This window comes from Aphis gossypii, chromosome 2 (assembly GCF_020184175.1).
Source record: "Aphis gossypii isolate Hap1 chromosome 2, ASM2018417v2, whole genome shotgun sequence".
NCBI lineage: Eukaryota > Metazoa > Arthropoda > Insecta > Hemiptera > Aphididae > Aphis > Aphis gossypii.
The window spans coordinates 67,174,104-67,194,845 of record NC_065531.1 but is presented as its reverse complement, the minus strand read 5'-3'; the positions used below and the strand labels follow the sequence as shown (position 1 = coordinate 67,194,845).

The window sequence follows — 20,742 nt, the reverse complement described above, 5'->3', positions numbered from 1 at the left end:
CGTGATGAATTAATAATTACATAAAGGTTGCCATTTTGGGAATAATAACAATTTTTCTTTATAGAATAGTACATTTTCACAAGTATATTTTTATCAAAATAATTGTATACGTATATAAAAAAAGATAAAATAGTAAATAAATAAAAATGAGTGTATACCTGCTCTCTCTGACTTACCAATACTTTCATATGGAGTTAAAGAAGTTTGAGTTCGTTTCATCAGAGATGAAAATATGTCGGAACTTTTAACCTTCTTTTTATTTAATGTATCTTTAGGGATATTACGTTCCAATATTTCTTTATCAAAATATAGTAGATCCCATACTGATTTAAGATTACTTTTTTCGATACCTAAAATAATAATAAATAAATAAAATAAATAATATGTGTCATAATATATTTTGTTAACATTACATATTATTTAATAGGTTTTAAGAAAATTGCAAAATATTGTGAAATATATGAAAAATCTATATAATATTTATTAATAATTCGATTGTATGAATAAAATAATAATACTAGAAACTTTAAAAGTGTTGATAATTTCTTAGTAACGCAAATATAAGAAATATTGTACATATTATGATATTTGATATTGTAATAAAGTCACTATATTATTTCCTAGTAATTATTTAAGCAAATCATAATATTTAAGCAAATGATAACGTGTAATGGTAAATTATTTTTATTCATTTAGGTTAAAAGACAAATTAATGTACCTCATAAATATTAAATTAAGTCGAAAAACATTGAAAAAGCACGAACAAAGTAATACTCTAATTTAGATAAAATAAAACTCTAATTGTGGAACAAAAAATATATAAAGCCATAGTATTAGATTATTGGAAATATATTAGACAGTTCCCATATTTCAATACGTTCATTATACTCTTAATTTGCATAGTGGAATAATATAAATTAGACAATAATTATAATGTATGATATTATCCAGATCAGATGCTATACAAGAATTATAATAGGCTGAATTACATTTTTTTTAAAATAAGATCATATATTATATTGTAGTTAAAACTGGTATACGTATCAGTGTTGAACTTTTAAAGACCATTTTTGAGATATGATTGAATAAATTTATCGGCGTATCAAAGGAAACTTACACGTTTGAGCATAAAAAAAATATTAAAAAAATAACAAATGTGGTTAGTCGTTTGCTTATCGCCCATTCTAATAGTAAACAGATACATATGCATAGAATAACATATCAAATTCAAAAATAATTATAATTTAATATTCAAATATTTTTTTTAATTTTTGTATGAACATAAATGATTTACAATTTATGATACTAATCAAAGTAAAACGAAAATAAAAAAAATGACATTTTATTTTAATAATTTGTCAATATACTTTTTGAACAATAGAAACGAGTAAATAGCTTTTGAAAAGTTTTTTTATTATTATAATAACGATGCGTAAACGTTCTACACTGACTGAACTTAGAAGAAATAGTATATATTATGGTACTAAGAATTTTACAAAACTATAATAATGCATTATATGAAATACTATGAATTAGGAATAATAATTTAAGAAGACCGTACCTATTGATTAAATCATTTTAATCATTTTTTTTTTCATTTAATCTTAGATGAAGACTGTATTAATTAAATCTTAAATAATTGAGCTTTATACATTCATTAAAATGTATCCAAAATTGCACACTAATAAGTAATAATTATACACAGAGTAATTCACCAAAAAAACTCGACCCATTTTTTCATTTAATAAATGATTTATTCATATTCTAATTTTTTGAATTAAAAAAAAATATATATTATTAATATTAGTATTTATTAATTATACTAATTACTTAATTTTATAAGTTAATTTAAAAATTCCAAAAACCAAGTATTAAGTAAATGCATTATTGAAGGAAAATATAAGATAAAAATATTTGATGAATTGACTTGTATATCTATAATAAATATATTTATTTATTAAAAGTTAAACCTGGAACACGTTAATCTTTACTTAATAATAATTTTTATTTCAAACCATTCAAAGCTAGATATTATTAGTTGACTTAAAACAACTAAGGTTAGCGAGTTTGTATCAACAACAATAAAACACTATAAGTCTTTATTTTCAAGATAGATGAAACGGGTTTTTTCAATTTAAAATTTATTTTTGTTACCAATGGTTATTTTTTCTTCTTGACTTCTTATAGAAAAGTTTATATTTGCTTTATTTATGTTCTTTTTATTATTTTAACCATGTGGGCAAAGTACACAACACAACAAGTGAAATTCATATAATACAAACAAAATACCTACCTATATAAAATGAACTTAGATCCTCATTTTTTTGCAGTACATAATATATATACTGCTTAAACTTAGTTGAACTTGATACATAAAAAACAAAAATGTGACATTTCATATACGTGATTTGGACTCTAACCTAACCTAACCATGATCAGTATGTATAGAATTAAAGTCACCCATCTTACAATTTAAAATAATTTATTTCAGATTTTTAGAAAATACATACATTAGTGAAACAAATCTTTTGATCTTAACTTAATATCAATACTAATGATAATTTATTTTGTGAATTAATACAATTATTAAATTTTTAAATTATTATAAAACAAAACTGGCTTCTAATCATTCAAACTTAAAATATCAACTATTTTATAATCTACTCAACATTTTTTTTTATTATTATTTTAGTACATTTCACATAAACTGTCGAGCAGATAACACTTTAAATACCAAATGTGTTAAATTTTCTATATTATATAATGTGTAACATTTTATTAAAGTATTTAATGCATTTTATGTTCACAAATTCAAAAAACTTTTCGTGAAAAACATACAAGCTATAAATCACATGATCTTGCTCTAATATTTAAATGTTAAATCCAATTATTAAAGTTATTTTAACCTAAAAATATTTCATATTAGAATTTATTCATATCTAAATATTGTTTTCAGAGTATTGTTTTATACAAAATATTTAAATTAACATTTTTTTTTATTAATCTTTTTATAACTTTGGAACTTTACAATTCAAAATAATAAAAATGTTTTGTGTGTTAGCAATAAATCAAATTATATTAGATTAAAATTGCTTTTATAAAAAATTTGTTTTATAGAAAATTATTTTTGGAGCACTTTAAAATTGTTAATAAGTTATTTACTATAGATACCTTTAAAAATATTGTAAATTGATTAATGCATAAATGCATTTGACAGTTCATTTTTAGAATTTTCAATAACTTTTGATACATTTTTGACCATTTCTGGGTTCACCAAGGTTTAGTCTCAGTTGTATTACGATTTTTAATGCGATGATATAATATTACTACTTTTAAATTTTTTAATTACTAGCCACTACATAACTCTTCTTTCATGTGATCATATCTCAATTTTTCAATACACTTTTACCGATAGTTTTATAAAGCCTTATACAAAAGAATTCATTAAAATATGGAAATTTATTTCAGTTTTAAGCAGTCTGCTAAGTACTATTAATATAATTACAACTTTAGATTCGTATTATTTTTGCACAAATAAAATTATATTATTTTATTATAACTTCAAAAATTTTTATATACTACAAAATAATGATTAATCATCAGTACATCATCAATACAGTTAAATAAAATATTCTATTTTAATTAATATTCAGTGGCGAAAAAGAGTAATTGTGTTCAATGAGTAGGTACCAATATATATAATATTATATACCTCTCAAAAATTGAGAAAAAAAACCTTTTTAAGAAGTTTTTAAATTTTAAGATAAATGGGGAAACTAAAAAAAAAAGAAAAGAAAAAGGTCAAACTAATTTTTTCTGATTATTATTGTTTATTGTAACACTATAAATGCAAACACCATATTCATACACTTAGTGTAAATTAACCAAATTTTATTTTACCTAAACGAAACAAACATTTTATTTTATAATTTTTAACGTACAAAATGTATAATTTCTCCACGGTCACCTACAACCTTTAACATCCTAATTTTCTGGATACTAAGATAACTCAATGGTCTGCAATCTGTGACATAAATTTATAAGGTTAAAAGTAACTAAATTATGTTGCAATTTGCAAATTTAAAATTAACTGACAAAATTATCAATTATAGCGATGAGTTACAACAAAAATTGTAGCAAAAGAGTGGTAAAACAATGAACGTTAAGGATGTATAGACGACAACGAACCAGAAAATAATTTTAAAACAGATTTCATCATCCGATAGATAAATAAATAATAATTTATCAAATTTATCATTATGAAATTGTTTTTTAACCAATTATGTTTTGTAAAAGTTTGATACCGAGACAATTGACCGTACCGGAAAGTAATATTGGTACCCCGGGACAATATAATATGAGTATTCGAAATCAGTGAAGTTCCGAATTAACCTAATGGCCAGTTCTCTATAAATGTTATCCATTCGCTATAGTTACCATGGATGTCAGTGTAGAGTTATACGTTTTATCTCGAGTTGCGTTTATGATAAGCGAAGCTATAATATGGACTAAGGTGTTTAGACGTCCTGTTTTTAAAAGTTTGTCATCATATACTGAAAATTTTAATCAGGATTTTGATGTGTCCCAGAAATACAATTTCTTATTATAAATTTATATTACCTTTTTGCAGTATATCTTGTTTACGTCAAACCTATTTATTTAATAGTTATATTTATACGGAGAGTTTTAAATTATTTAAAACACAGAAGAAATACCTACATAAGGATTTACTTTACGCATTTTATTATTATACAGAATCGGATTGGATACATAACCAGCAATTAAGTTATAAAGAGCCTCACTAACAGTCATAATTAAATTCACTTTAAGAAAATGGTTAATTTTTGTCAACAAAAATGTATATAAATAAACTTAATTAAAATATTTAACACTTAACCTAATATATTTCTCTATGTCAATTGTTTTCTTTAATTAAATTAAATTACAATTTATTCTTTAGTAATTTTTAGGGGTCGGGTATTATCGGATAATAATTTAAATTATTAAAATAATTATTTATATCTTATTTGGAAACTTTTTTATTAATTTAAAGCAAGAAAAAAAATATTTTTATTCTATCAACTAATAATTCTTATTATGTAACATTTCGGATCACTAACATTAACGGATCGATAGATGTATTGATTTTACAAAAATTTGTGTTTAATTTTTTTTGTTATGTGTGTGCATGATAAGTATTTGAAAAAACTTTGATTTTTTAACATTAAAGTTTTGGATATAAAATTGGATTTAGTTTTTACTTTATAGAGGTCAAAATTAAAATTCCCAATACTTTTTTTTATAATAGGGAAAAGCAATAAGTAAATTTTTAAAAAAAACGAGAATTAATAATACACAAATCCATTTTTTAACAAAATTGTTTTTTATTTTTTTGTGTAACACGATAACGAATAATTGTAATTCTTAAATATTTAAATTTTAAACCAAAATGTTATATTTATGATCAAATTTTTGATATTTTTTTAGTTTTTTTCTATATATTCCAATAAAAATTATTTGTTGGCCAGTCATTTTTTTAAATGTAATACAAAGTACATCATCAATTGTTAATTTTTCAATTAAAATATACCAAGAATCTATCGTCAAAATACTTTTTTATAAGCAGTCACTTAAAGTTAACATTTTTACAAAATTCATTAATATATCATAAATGAACAAATTATTTGATAATTAGAAATTTTGTTTTTATGATAAGATTTTAAAATTGAGTATAAGACTCTTTAATAGTTTTTCAATATATTATATATAAAAAATTCTACTAAAAGGCCAAATTAAATTTTTATACGCATTTGAAGTTAAAATGTTAACGACATTAGATATTCACCAGTAAAATAATTACTTCTCCTACAACAATTTTTATTTTGATGTTGTATTTCAAAAAAAAAAAAAAAAAAAACAGTAGATAAATGAAATTATCACAAAGTGTTCTATACTATCATTTTCATTATATAATGAAATGTTAAAAAAGTTTTAATTATTTTTGAGGCAAGACAAATTAAAATTTTTAATAGTTATTTTATATATAAAAAATTATTCACTGGGTTAAAATTGTAATACTAAATTTCTCATGAGTAGTTTATACTGAAATCTTAAAATTTAAAAATATGTTACCTACTTTTCTATTTTTTTTTTTTTTTAACTTAAATTTAGCAACAAAAAAAACCTTAAATATTTAAATGAATTTCCGACACTATTGTTGAATCTTAAAATATTAAAAATATAATTTGTCCTACTTTATGATTCTAGAAAAATTATATTTTCCCAGGAAATATCCGTACATACACAGTGGTTATAATATTTAATTTTCAAAATTGAATATTTTTTTAATCGTTACTAGAAATTTATTGGTTTTATAAGAAATATGTATTTTTGATTTTCACTATAAGTAATTGTTTGATATGTGTATATCTTTCAAAAGTATCATGTACCTCATATAATTAATTAGAAATTTGATACGGGTATTTTACTTTGGATAATGTAATATTCGCTATTCCGGTAAAAGTAGCGAAAAAGATAAAACAAAGTAAACTAAGTATATTATAAAAAAATATCTATCAATGTTTTACTTTAGCATATGACTTAATAAATAATGAACGACAATTCTATAAAATTTAAATTGTCACAACATACTTGTGTAACTACACTAGCATTTTATGTAGTGAAAACTCATGTTATCGTATTTTAAATATTTGCTTGATAATAATGTTATAAAAATTTATTTTTGTAAAATTTATTTGTTAGTAAAAGCTACATAAAATGTAACCCTAACCATTGTAAATCAATACAGAAATATCATTATTTTAAATATAAAAAGTTACTACGTTGTATATCAAAAACTAAAATATATTTTTAAGTGATTACATATTTTTTGAATCGTGTTTATATATACCATCTAGTATAAATACTACTAAGGGCTCTAAAATATCATGGAAGGTTTTCACTGATGTTTTCTTTTTAAATAAAAGAAAACAAATTGTTGCTCCTCATTTATTATCTCGAAATGGCAGTTTTCATATTACTTTAGAGTGGATCTAAGTACGAATCATCAGCCGGAATCAAATTACTAGATGTTTCAGAGACCGAAACTTATAAAACGGTCCACTCAACCGAAGTCCATATAAAGTCATCCATGTTTAGTGTTACGAGTATACATATTACAGTGGGAAAAGATAATCATATAAAACAATAAATTAACATTTTTATTCTTCAAAATGCATTATTATTTCATTCACGTTGTACATTTAATATATTTTTTATTATATATATATTATAACAAAAAATAAATTGTAACTACTTAGAATTATCTAAGAGAATATTTTTAAATGGTTTAATGTTTAATGTAAGCACTAAAATCATTTCAATCAAAAATATTTGAATAATTGAGAAAGTAATATTATTTAATTCCCTAATATTTATTATAAATACAGTCTAAAATGTGATTCTATTTTCTTTTATACCACTGAGGTTTTTAATTGAATATATTAGATGGGTTTTGGGAGAAATTGCTTTTCAACCTAGCCAAATAGTTTTTCTGGCTTGGTTTTATTAATTTTACAAAGAGGAATTTTTTCAAAGGTCTTTTATAAAAGTATCCTTACCATCAATGCTCTATTTTCAAATATTTAAATATAAGTGTAAAAACAGATTAATACAACACAGTAAAAATTACTTTAAAATGCTTTTAATGATTTCTATTTGTTAAATGCTGTTAGTATTAAAACAGACTTAACATTTTAAAACAATGGGTCACGATTTTGTAGGAGAATAATTTAAAGGAAAAACATTATATACGAATCATTTATCACCGTTTCCGAATGATCAGGGTCTAAAAGCATTATTTTGTTCATCGTTGCAATGAAACTTGAATTTAATTTCATAGTTAAAAATTGTACATTTAAAATTTTAACATTTAATTCAAAAAAACAATTTAAACAACATTATTTTTTTAATGTAATAAGTCTTGTCAAGTTAAATCCCCTTGAAGACTTTACCAAAGTAAATTTTCATTGTTTTCTTAAAAACACATATTAACTTCAATAAACTAAAATCATAAATTATAATTTATTTAAAATACTATTTATATGAGGAAAAAGATGAATTATTTTAGAAATAATACTTACTATTTGTTAATGCAAACATAATGTGCAGAAAATTTACAATAATTGTATAATCTACAATGCAATTATTAGAATATCGAAAATATAACAGTAAAAACTAAATTCATAACCCCAATAACTGGAAAAACCGCTTAAAAATTTAATTTTTATGATTATTAAAATATATTAATACTAAATATATCTAAATAACAGGCCTAGTTATATTAAAAAATAACAATAAATCAACATTTCGAATTTTAATTAACTTTGAAGTTAATGTTTTTAAAACTAAGTAATTTTCAAAAATACTATATAATGAAAATATGATACAGACTGTATGGTATAAAAAAACTTTTTGAAAAGAAAAATTAAATTATGTATAGTACTAAGACTTAATAATTTAATTTTACCTCAAATAAATAAAGCCGCTGTCATTATACATATAAAAACGATTTAGTTTTTTTTTCATTCCTACTTATTATTCAGTTTAACTTTGATACATAAAAGTAAATAATAAAATAAAACCTTAAAGACATTTGGGTTTTTTCTGTTAAAAATAAAATTATTGTAGCTTTCAAATGTATATAAGTAGTTAAATATATTGGTTTATGAGTAAAAAAAATAAATATAAATATAATAGTAGTAACAATATAATATGTATTCTCAATAGAATATTTTATATTTAACATTTATTACAAATTCAATAAGCAATATGCCTATATCTATATAAAAACATTTATTTAAGTTCTCGAAAACCAAATTTTTTTTTATGTAATCAACTTTAGGTTATATGTAACATAAATAATATCATTTTTTTTTTTTGTCATCTCCATAATTTTATTCCATTCCATTTTATGTGTTTGCACTTTAACATTTTACCATCAAATATAAAATGTAATATTTTATTTGAATTTTATATTTCAAGAATTTTTTTTAATTTCAACTTTATAAAAATTATTTATACTATTATACTTTGGATTGAATATTATCTCAAAATGTTCAAATAAATGAACAATCATTTCTGAATGAAAAAAAGTATTTAATTTCATGTTGCATCGTTAATACCTATATTTTACCCTAAAAAAATATGTACCTATAAGTAATATTTACAAAAAGAAAACAACGGTCTAACAACTAAGAAGAAGAAACAATTGCATTCAAAATTATTGAAAATAGGTGTATGGAAATAACATTTGAAATATAACATATTAAAAAAATATTTTAAAGATACTTCTTATAAGAAAAAAAACAAATCCATAACATATTCTTTAAAAAAAATTATGGATACCTGTCCAATCATCACTTCAATATTTTAGTTATTTTTTTTGTTTTATTTTGACAATGTGTACATTCATATATAATATTTGTCATGCGTTCTATCGAATTATACATAATAATCGGTATAAATATTTAAGGACTATCCTCACAAGTCACAAAAAGTGATGAGTATTGAATTTACAAAAGTTTATTAAATATGAATGAAATATTTACAAAAAAAATTAAATATTATAGAAAATTTAAATAGGTTAACTATATTATTAAAAAAAAAGTAATAGTTTATATTTTGTAAAGAATGAATCCTCTTAAATATACATGTGTGAAAATAATTGTATTTTTAAAACGTATGTATTAATTTATTAAATGCCGACGCCCAAAATTTTATTTATTTGTTCATGTTACTTAATATTTTCAGATAATTCAATTTATATTAAAGAAGTTTTTAAAAAAAAATTAAAAATAAAATTATTAATTTATACTTCAAAAATACATAATTTATAGAATTCTGACTTTAATTTTAAATATGATTATAGTGATACCTACGATATTTCATGTTTAAAATTCCTAAATCTCCATGCTATAAATACTTAATATAGATATATTATTTTTTTTTAGATAATACTCACTTATAAATTATGCAATTTCAAATTTTTAAACGATACAAAAAACTAAAAATGTAATATTTCAGTTAAAAAGTATTACAAATTATAGAAAGTAAACCAATATTATTACCAAGTACATTATAATTTAAAATATAAAAATAATAAGACTATATACACGAATACAAATTTCATAATTAAATATTGTATAAAAAATTTTAATTTATTTAAAATATTTTAACACTTACACAAGTATCAAGTATACCTTTAATATATAAAGTCATAGAAATTAAAAGTTATTTATTTATTTATTTTTAACTGTCTCAATTTTTATAAAATATAATATTATTATTTTTTTTTAATCATTAATTTTTAATAAAAAAAAAACCATTATTTATGTTAGAACGTAAATTGCAAATGAGGGTTATTTTTAATTTCAAAAATTAAAGCTTGTTAATTTAAATAATTTTCAATTTAAAATTGTATATAAATTAAATAAATAAGAATTCCTTACCTCCTGAATTTTTGTGATTTATAAACCAAGCATTATTTTGATTGAGCAAGAATACCGACAAAGCCAGTGGGATTAGGACGTTCATGACGCGACGTTTGTACACGAATGACTTAATCTTCTCACCTAAGGGTCTGTGAAACACTAAACTGCACAAGTAAACACAGCCCATTCTTATGCCTCCCACTTCTACTTTATTCTTCAATATGTTGCATTTTCATTCTCGTTTGCAAGCCTGCAGTTATAATAAAGGTCTTTTAACAACCATTAAGAGTAAATATATTAATTTCACGTTTATAGTAGCATTATTTATTGGTTTATGTATGCAATTTATTTAATAATTAAAAATAATCATTACAATATTTTGTAAATAATAAACTAATATTAATATTTAATATTTATAATTTTAATTTATAAAACAATAATGGTTTTAAATTTTAAAATTGTATACTAAAATATTTTTATAATACATATATTTAGTAGGTATAAAGTGTTGGTGTTACTCATTTTAATTTATATTACTGAACCAAACAATTTATCAGTATATTTAAAATGGATTAAAGTAAAATAAGTAACTAAATAAAATTATGTTGTATAATACTAAACTTATGAATTAATAACTATAAGATCCTACTCAGAATTGGTTACAACTATCTACTCATTTGAAAGCATTATTGTAATTTTTTATTTCAAGTGGAACTTGGTTTATCCAAAATTGGTAAAAATTATATTAAAATGTATAACCATATTTATTTTGTATTTTTAATACTTTTTTAAAATATATCTTTAAGGATTAATTCAATGAATTTTTCTAAATTTTTTTTTTATTTTTATTCTTATCTACAATAGTTATTTAATTAAACGCCAATAAATATTAGCTATAGATTTTTTTATCATTCATAATTTAACCCATAATTCTAACTCATTTAATTTAATAGTAATAAATATATAAATTTTTATTTTATAATAACTATTATATATTTTAAATATTGATGATATTATAATCTGTTGTGCTGTCCATCTAGTTCATGATAATGGTGGGGGTTCAGTTCCAAAATCATGTATTACAGTCGACAAATTATTAGTATCTACCACCGATTCGATTCTTCCCTTACAATAAAAACAAACACGTGAATAAAGAATGTGATGATTTATACATAATCTGAAAAAAATAAATATAGTTTGTATCAAAATGTAAAATAATATGTTCAAATTAAAATATATGACAACATCGTGATTATTTTATGTCTTATTTTTCATATTTATTATACCAATAATAAAAAACGCTGAGTACCTAGATTTTGTATGAAACAAAGTAACAAAACTTTATATCATATTTATGTATAATAGTGTAAATGTGTGATTCACGAAGTATGCTCATACTCACTTTATCTCTTAATAATGAATTATAAAAATATAATTAGGTAAAGACCATATTTTCAAATTGTTGAGAGTTTTGTACTACTTAAAGAAAATCCTGTAACGATACAAACCTATATTTTTGAAATGACTACCAGCGATATTTACTGTAAATTATTCAGTGAATATTTTGAAATTTTTTATATATTTCATTTGAACTAGCAGCTTTCCAGTTATCAAAATGTTTATAATATGAACAATGGTCTTTAAATATGATTCTACAAAGTATAAAAAAAAAAAGGTAAGCAATTAAATACCGCTTGCTAGCGCCCCCTCTATTTTCATTAGATGTTGAGTATGGTTCATTGTTATGGGTATATTGGATTTAAATTCATTGATATATTATTGTAAATGAAAATCAATTCTGAGAAAAAATAGTCTGTAAACATAAGTAACTCAGTATATATTATCATAATATGTTTTATTAATATAGCTATTAAAATTATTTATGATACTTTTAGTATCGCAATAGGTTGATTAATTTTTTCCGTAAACATTGCATTTATAATATTTAATTATTATAATTATTAAATTATGGATTAGTAATACCTTACTTTAAATATCATGAAACAGTATGAATAGGTTCATAGTATAAATAGATGATATTTTAAAGTATAAGTCTTTTGAAAATTGCATTACGTATAGTAAAATTCAAGCGAAAAATATGCATAAAAGTTTTAATTTCCCTTGAATAATGCTTTTGAAATAAAAGAAAATACTTAACATCGTTATTCATCATTTAACAGATAGTTTCGTCCGAATGTTAATTTCAAATATAAATAAAAAAATAATTGTGTTTGTATATTTTCTTACTTTCTTAAATTTATTAGTTGCAGTATTAATTATTTATGAGGAACATTTTATTAAATGTTCATAACTTAGTAACTAAGGCTTAATTAAAATAATTAAAGATTTTATGAATATTTTGCTACGAAATATTTATAGTTTTTAAATTCTTATAAATTTTGACAAATTTTTGACAAACATTTGAACTTTCAATGCATATATAAAATAAATGTGCATATTTAATTTTATAATTTGTATACAAATATAAGAACAACTTATGATGTGGAATCTTTTATTAAACTTTCAAAAATGTTAATCCATTCGTAAATTTTTTATTGGCATTTATAAAAAAAAAACCGAACATTATTTAATTAAATATTTTTAAATGATAATTAAACATTTAGTGAAAATCTCAAGTTCCTACAATTGTAATAATAAAACCAAACAAAAAAAACTTTTTTAATTTTAGATTTTTTAAAGAATTACGAGTAGTTTTTTATTTTTGAATTAAATTATCAACTAAATTCAATTTGCTACCTACCAGAAATCACCTTCAAAGTTCTAAATTGAAGCATTTTTACTGCCTCAAAATAAAACCCATGTCATTGTAAAAACAATACATTCATTACTCCGCTCAAAATCTAAAATATGATTGTATTACATCTAGAATTTTTAATCATTATTAAAAATTAAAAATAAATAATTAGGTAATATTTAAATTTTTAAATTACTGAAGTCACCAAATTTTCTAAATCCCTTATCTCATAAACTAATGCTAACGACTAACGATTAGTTTTTGGTTGACATAATTTTTAGAAAAAAATCTGCTAAATAACTGCATTATTATAGAAAAAAAGGTATGACTGATAAACTACCCTAAAAATTTTTAAGTATAATATTAGATATTGTATGCTCAAATTAACACTAAGTACAAAGATATCTACCTAATTAATTGGATATTCATCAAACTCGTCATTAAATGATAAAATTCATATTAAAACGTGTAAATTAGAAAAGTAAGTACATTATTATAATAGAAATAAATTCATAACAGTTAGATTTAGAATTCAAAAAAAGTGCTATTTGTTACTATACAAGGATTTATGTATAATGTACTTTCCTAAACAGTGTATTATCATTAAATTAATTTATCGCAATTACTTAAATGGCGGTGCTGCAAGCAACTAGCGTTATTATATAATTTTATTCTAGAAACTTTGATTCCCAAAACGCCTTCTCTCTCAAAAGAGGAGATTAATACTATATTATAAATAGACAAATCCCTAATGTTACATCATATCCCACAGAGACTTATTATGTGCCTTTTAGTTTACAAAAAATGTAGAATTTCTAATGTATATTGTGAGTTGTCGCAGATAAATTAATTTACATCGTCGCATTAGCTTATGTGAATAAGAAGTTAAGCACACGACTTTATATGCATTTAATAAAACCTGCTAACATATTTTTCGCTTTTGTTTATCATACTTTATAATTGTTATAACTATAACTTATGATTTTATGAATATTGAGTACAAATTTCAGGACTTTTTAAATTATGAATTATCATTACTATAAAGTTGAATATATAACTACGAGCTTACTTGCAGCATTGATGTCTACACGGTATCAAAGTTACACTGTTTTTATTTGAATAACATATTATACATAAATCCTCCTCATTTATGCTAGAAGCCATAGATTTGTGACGCTTCATATACCAATCCAAATGTTGATACATATCACCAACTTTTTCAAACTCTTCCTTATTAATATAAGTTTTATCTAGTGAAGACAAAATATGTTAAAAATTATAATAAATATGTACTGTAACTGTAAAACATAATTCATAAATTAATTAAAAATGTAAACAAAATTGAATTAATTAGCTATACAGTGTTTCACAAAGGTTTACTGCTATTAAATAGCTTAAGTATTGTAATATCTATTATTCCATCAGTTTACACTATTAAATTATTTTGTAAGAAACTGTATAGGTATCTGCTATAAAGAAAATTATTTAAATATATAATATAATATAAACAAGGCCGGATTTTCCGGGTAAGTATTTTTTTTTAATTAGTTAGCAAAACAACATTGATGTAAAAATAATAGAATTGTTCAAATATTTAAAATCCGTTAAAATATTAAAGCCTTTATTTTAGATAATATCTAGTTTTAGAAATATTAATTAAGATATTCTTTCTCTGCCTTTAATTTTCCTTAATATAATTGTTATAAATTTATAATATTCTTTAAACTAGATCCCAAAAATTTTAAATCCAAATTCACCAAGTACTAATCTCATATTTTTAAATTACACTTTATCGTTGAATAAATTATAATTAATTAAACTAAATCAATGTATTTAATAAAGCAGCTATATTAGGTGATTAAAAGTACAATGATAGTAAAATATAATTGAGGGAATATAAAAAATATATTTAATATTATATCATAACTCTAATATTAAATATTTATAAATAAATAGTGATTTTTTTATTATAAATACTATTTACAAAAATTTAAGGAAAATGGTTCATCATTTTCATTTTCTGATAATATAATAAAGTCCAATGATGACAAATTAAAATTTGGATCTGAAATCAAAACATCTGTAATTTCTGGAATACTAGAAATTTTGCTTGGTCTTTCAGCATTTTCTTCTGAAACTAATAAAATAATAGAAGTTATTTAAATATCTAAGAAGTATCTTAATCATTTTTAGTTTTTAAATCAATTTGATAGCAATTAAATATTTTATTTTTTTACCAAAAGTAAACTTATTTTATCTATCTTCTTGTTATTCAGTAATCATAATACATTATACAAAATGTATATTAAATACAAAATTAAAATATTTTTAGGTGCTATTGTTAAATTGTATATTAGGTTTATAATTTTATATAAAATATATATTCAGATAATAAAATTGCTTGACATAATTCTAAATAAGAAATCACAAACTATAGTTCAGTTATTTTAATTATAATAAATAATTTTGAATAACATCTATTATATACTATTTTGCAGTCTACAACATCGAGTTATAGACATTTTAAAACAATAGTTAAAAATGTTAAACTTAAAAAATGATTTTTATAAATCTTTTGAGTGTAAAACACATACATTTTTGTTTACTTATTTATATTGTTGTTTAAAAATATTATATTTTAGACGTTGGTCATATGCAATATTATATAAGATTTATTCAATCACCCTTTTTATTTATTTCACCCTCTAACATAGATAACAAAACACCAGTTGTTGCTACAAGAATTGTAAACTTATGTACACATTCCATGTATGGTAAAGATGATGCCAAAATGTGACTAAACGTAGAAGATGAAGCATTTATACGATTAAGAATTTGACATATTAACTGAAAAACACAAAACAAATGTATTATCCTCTGAGAAAAAAATTCTAGTATTTTTTGTAACCTGAAATACTCTGCCAAGTGATCCTTCTTGGTCAATTATAATATTACGATCAAAATGAATCATCATTTCAATAACACGTAATAAAGTTACAGTGTAAATGAAACTTTTACCGCAGCTTTTTAGCTTATTCACTTCTTCTGACGAAATAATAAAAGAATTATTGCCGTTTATATCTTTTATCTGTTAAAATTGTAAAAGTAACAACTTAAGTCTTATGTATAAAATGAAACTAATAAATGTAATGTATAAATGTCAACATAATCGTGCATACTTCTTGGAATAAACTTATAAACTCAGAAAAAGCCCAGTTTAGATAATTCAAAGAGTTATTAATAAAATTAGACGCTGTTTCTTTGTCATAAGCTATAAATTTTCGTATGTCATTTTGGAGCACAGTCGCAGGTGGTCGCACTACCAAAAAAAAAAAAAAAAAGACAGTGATTATAACTATTGCAAGAAAGTTATAAAATAATAACCAGTGCCCATGTTAGAAAATACAATTTCTTCAAGTGCTCCTTGTGTAGATACATGTTTATTTTTTAGATGAGGTGGTCGTGTATAACGGAATGCAAATCCAGAACCATACCAAATTAACATCAATATTAAATTGGTTTTTATCCATATTTTTCGCTCCATCGGTTTAAAAATTGATTTAATCGCACGCAATCGTCTAAAAAATATAATTTTCTACGCTTTATTAAACATATTTTCATTTACATATAAATCATGTATACTGAAACTGATGTTATAGTATATGCATCATAATTATAAAAAATAAAAACAATCTTTAAAATATTTGATAGATTTAATTAGTTATACTGTCAAATATTAAATCTTACGATTTTTCTGAAACTTCTTGAAGAAGAACAATTGATTTAGGATGTGTTAAATATAAAGTTATTCCTTGTGTTATTATTTCTCTTGATTTCGGATGAATTATTCTTTGGTCATTGAAAATTTTCATTAGTATTTCAGCGATCAACGTGGCTAACCATTTTTTACCTAAAATTACAATTTTTATTTAATATATCAATGTATAATTTTTCTAACGTGTAATATTACCAACTATAATATCATCAAACGTCTGGGTTATGTTTGTATAATCAGGTAATAAAACAGCTAACCCTAACAGATTATCTATATAAAAGTCTGGGACGAATCTGAACAATTCTTCTTCTATGTCTGAACAATATCTCAATGTGTGAGAAATGATCATGAGAATCCATTCTAAAATTTGTTCATTTGTGGCTACAAATATCAAACTCTTCAGCCAGGCTATATGTCTCGAGGATAAACATACTTTTTTTTCAATGTCCTAAACAAACATATTGTACATAATTTATTTTCTGTACATTTTTCAAATTTTAATTAAAAAAAAATAATAAATACTTTAAGGGTATGCTCTAAAACATCTTTGTTTTCATTGGTAGTTTTTAATTCATAATCTACTAAAGCATAATCTATTGATAGTTCGGCTAATCTTTCTTTGAAAGCTACATACTAAGAATATTATATTTAAAAAGAAAAAAGAAATAATATGTTAGGTACAACGGCCTTATATATATATAGTGTTATATCGTCTTACTTCAATTAATTGTCTATGACTAGCTACGTGATATAAACACATTATATTATTTAGTAGAACAGAAAATACATGTATTTTGTCAGTAGGTAAATGATCGAATGACAATATTCTATTCATGACAGCATCGGCGATATGGATGTTTGCATTTCTATCTTCTGTATTCCTAATGATTCTTGTTAAAATAGTAATTAAACCAGCAGCCGAATTGATCTCTATCACATCATCATCTATGTCGGCTTAAACAAAATCATATAACGCTACTATAACTATAGGTATGTAAGTAAATAAAAAATTATTGAAGAAATATCCCTTTGAATATTTTAAAGTTACTCTTAATTAACATTTCACGTGATACTTGAAGTTTAATTGTGGGATAATATAATAATTTATATGATTGAATAATATTGGGTATGAAATTGGCATTATAATATACAATTATTATTTTACATATGCATAAAACATTTGAATATTATTGTTTGATTCTGATGATGTATAGTATTACTAATTAATACTAAGTAAAGTGTAGTGCAACAAATTAAACTATAAAATTATAATATAAACTGTATAAAAGTAACATTATATTGTGTGTTTCATAAAATTGGAAAATCGTGCAGTCGTTTTATGTTCCTAAATATTATTCTAACAGGTTTCATACTATTGTTTTATTTTTCCGTGAATAATGTTTAGTGTAGTTCTATATGATTCGAGGGTACACCTAAAATCCTCGTAACCTATACACACGCTTTATTTTTAATGTTTGGTGTGTTCCTCTTTTTTTTTTACATCTTTTGAACACTAAACATAAAAGAAAAATCAAACTAATCAATTTCCATATCGTTTAGGAAGTTTAGGTGCAGGGCAATATTATTGTACATTGTTCGAATCACAAAAACATAAATAAAACCGTAGTATTACCAGACTATAGTGAAAAATTTAAATCGGAAAACAGTAAAAATATGTAAATGTATATGAAAATATTAAAATTAACGTCAACTTTTCCAAGATTTAAGTCTGATAAAAAATAACTAAGAATATTAACAAATTAGATTATATGATTTTCCAAGTTTTAAATATGATAATACCAATAAAAAAAAAAAACCATTACATTTTAATAGAAAATAATACTTTTTATACAAAATATTACAATCAAAAATAAAACGCAAGAAAAGCACAATAATTTAATACAATTACAATTTAAAATGCAGTTAACTAAACTAACATTGAGTTATTTAAAAAAAAAAAAAAACCCCTAATGGCACACACTTTATTTTTTTTATTTTTTTTTTTTTATTGAAAACTTACTTAAATAATCTATACTATTTTAAGCAAAATAATTTTAAAAGTGCAAAAGTGATGACTAATGACAATTATATTATCATTACTTGTAAAATACGCTACGAATTATATTTATTGAATAAATTCTTCAGAGTAGAGTATAAGGACTAAAAATACTTTATAACGTCTATAATTTACAGCTCCATTCAAAAATTCCAACATGCAATGCATTTTAAATTTTAAAATACTAATACTATTTAAACTTAAATCTGCCACTCGGAATTATTTATTAAATGTACAATAAAATAATATTGCATTGACATACATAATCTTTCCATTTAACATAGAAATACAAAATAGTTAACTTTTATCCAATGTACACATTTTTTTATATATATTTGAATACAACTTTAAAATGCATACATTTATTCATATTATATAAGCAAAATAAAAAAATTTTGTACTAAAATATTATTAAATCAAAGCTAATAAATATATAAGACAGAGTATTAACAACAGAAATCTGGTCACTGCTATCGTAAGTTACCTTACTATAATTAAATATATCACTTGAAAAAATATTACTATCAATATCATCATCATTTTGGCTGTCAGAGGGAAGTCCCAGTTTCGATTTGATAATTTCTTTATACATATTTTTCAAATAAGAAAATGTACCTCCTATTCGTTGGATTCCAAAAAAATTGTAATTTTCCAAATAAAAAATATTTGGATGTATTTTTAAGTCATTGACATCTACTAATTCTTCACTCAATAGTTCACGTAATAAAAATGATAAACGAAAGAATGTACTCAACAATACTGGACCCGGTAGTTTTAACATAGGATCAACCTAGAAAATATAAAGAAAGTTTAAATACTATTTAAAACAGTTAAATCACAATATTCTTAATCATACATTATAAAGTATAAATAAAACTAATTTTTATTTTGATATGATGACTTATAAAATTATCATCGAGTATCAATATTTAAAATTATTTTTCTTAAATATAAGTAGATTACTTTTGTAATAATAAAACCATTGTCGCTCCTTTCTAAAGAATTTTAAATAATAATAGCTTAATGTAAAATCATTAATTACATTATTACAACTATAGTAAACTGTTAAGTGTTTGATATATATTATTATTATTATTTATTATTATTATTTACGTCTATATTTATTTTTTTATATTTTTTTATGTATAATATATCATATTAATCAATAAGTATTTGATAGACTATTTGAAGATCATATAAACAATTTTAAGTCACTCCGTGGAGCAACAATTCTAATATAGGATTTCAATCATAACTATATTATGTTAGGTACACTAAATAAGATAAGTCATTTGTATTCCAATAAGAATTAAAACCCTTTTCATAAATATTGTCACTGTTAGTAATAATTTACTAAATTAATAAAATTTTGTTTGAATTTTTGAATGTTTTCAATATTCAAATAATACTAAATCTAATAAAATTCAGAATAAAAATTATTAATATTTACTCTCCAATAAAACATGTTTTCTTGGGTAAAACTTTGAAATCGTCTACTAAATAAAACTCTGGAGCTCACTATTGTATCAGTTTGATCATTGTCATTTAATAAGGTTTTAAGAAAAATTATCTGAAGTTTTTCTAATTCTGTTTGAATGAAAAATAATTAAATATAATAATTTATATTTAATATGATTTAGAAATAAGGATAATAAATTACGATTCA

General features: G+C 21.9%; 2 protein-coding genes across 4 annotated transcripts in view; both read right to left on the bottom strand.

Moving 5' to 3' along the window:
- Positions 1-20,742, bottom strand: part of LOC126549948 (E3 ubiquitin-protein ligase RNF123-like) — a 53,653-nt gene that overhangs the window by 10,839 nt on the left and 22,072 nt on the right. The window contains exons 1-3 of one of the 3 annotated variants that reach the window (XM_050200490.1): positions 11,477-11,614; positions 10,509-10,740; positions 177-350 (exon numbers count right to left, since the gene is read on the bottom strand). In XM_050200490.1, the coding sequence (XP_050056447.1) occupies positions 177-350; positions 10,509-10,677 (343 nt within the window). In that variant the 5' untranslated portion in view covers positions 10,678-10,740; positions 11,477-11,614. Of the gene's footprint in view, positions 1-176; positions 351-10,508; positions 10,741-11,476; positions 11,615-20,742 lie in introns of those variants that run through there. The other 2 variants (XM_050200489.1, XM_050200488.1) reach the window with 2 other exon arrangements.
- The window catches only part of LOC126549947 (E3 ubiquitin-protein ligase RNF123-like), a 37,805-nt gene continuing 28,483 nt past the window's right edge, over positions 11,421-20,742 (bottom strand). Inside the window, exons 9-21 of the mRNA XM_050200487.1 lie at positions 20,527-20,663; positions 19,599-19,866; positions 17,739-17,974; positions 17,543-17,653; positions 17,216-17,468; positions 16,993-17,155; positions 16,630-16,823; positions 16,425-16,564; positions 16,154-16,333; positions 15,930-16,092; positions 15,230-15,382; positions 14,315-14,495; positions 11,421-11,667 (exon numbers count right to left, since the gene is read on the bottom strand). Of these exons, the coding sequence (XP_050056444.1) occupies positions 11,532-11,667; positions 14,315-14,495; positions 15,230-15,382; positions 15,930-16,092; positions 16,154-16,333; positions 16,425-16,564; positions 16,630-16,823; positions 16,993-17,155; positions 17,216-17,468; positions 17,543-17,653; positions 17,739-17,974; positions 19,599-19,866; positions 20,527-20,663 (2,315 nt within the window). The 3' untranslated portion in view covers positions 11,421-11,531. The remainder of the gene's footprint in view (positions 11,668-14,314; positions 14,496-15,229; positions 15,383-15,929; positions 16,093-16,153; positions 16,334-16,424; positions 16,565-16,629; positions 16,824-16,992; positions 17,156-17,215; positions 17,469-17,542; positions 17,654-17,738; positions 17,975-19,598; positions 19,867-20,526; positions 20,664-20,742) is intronic.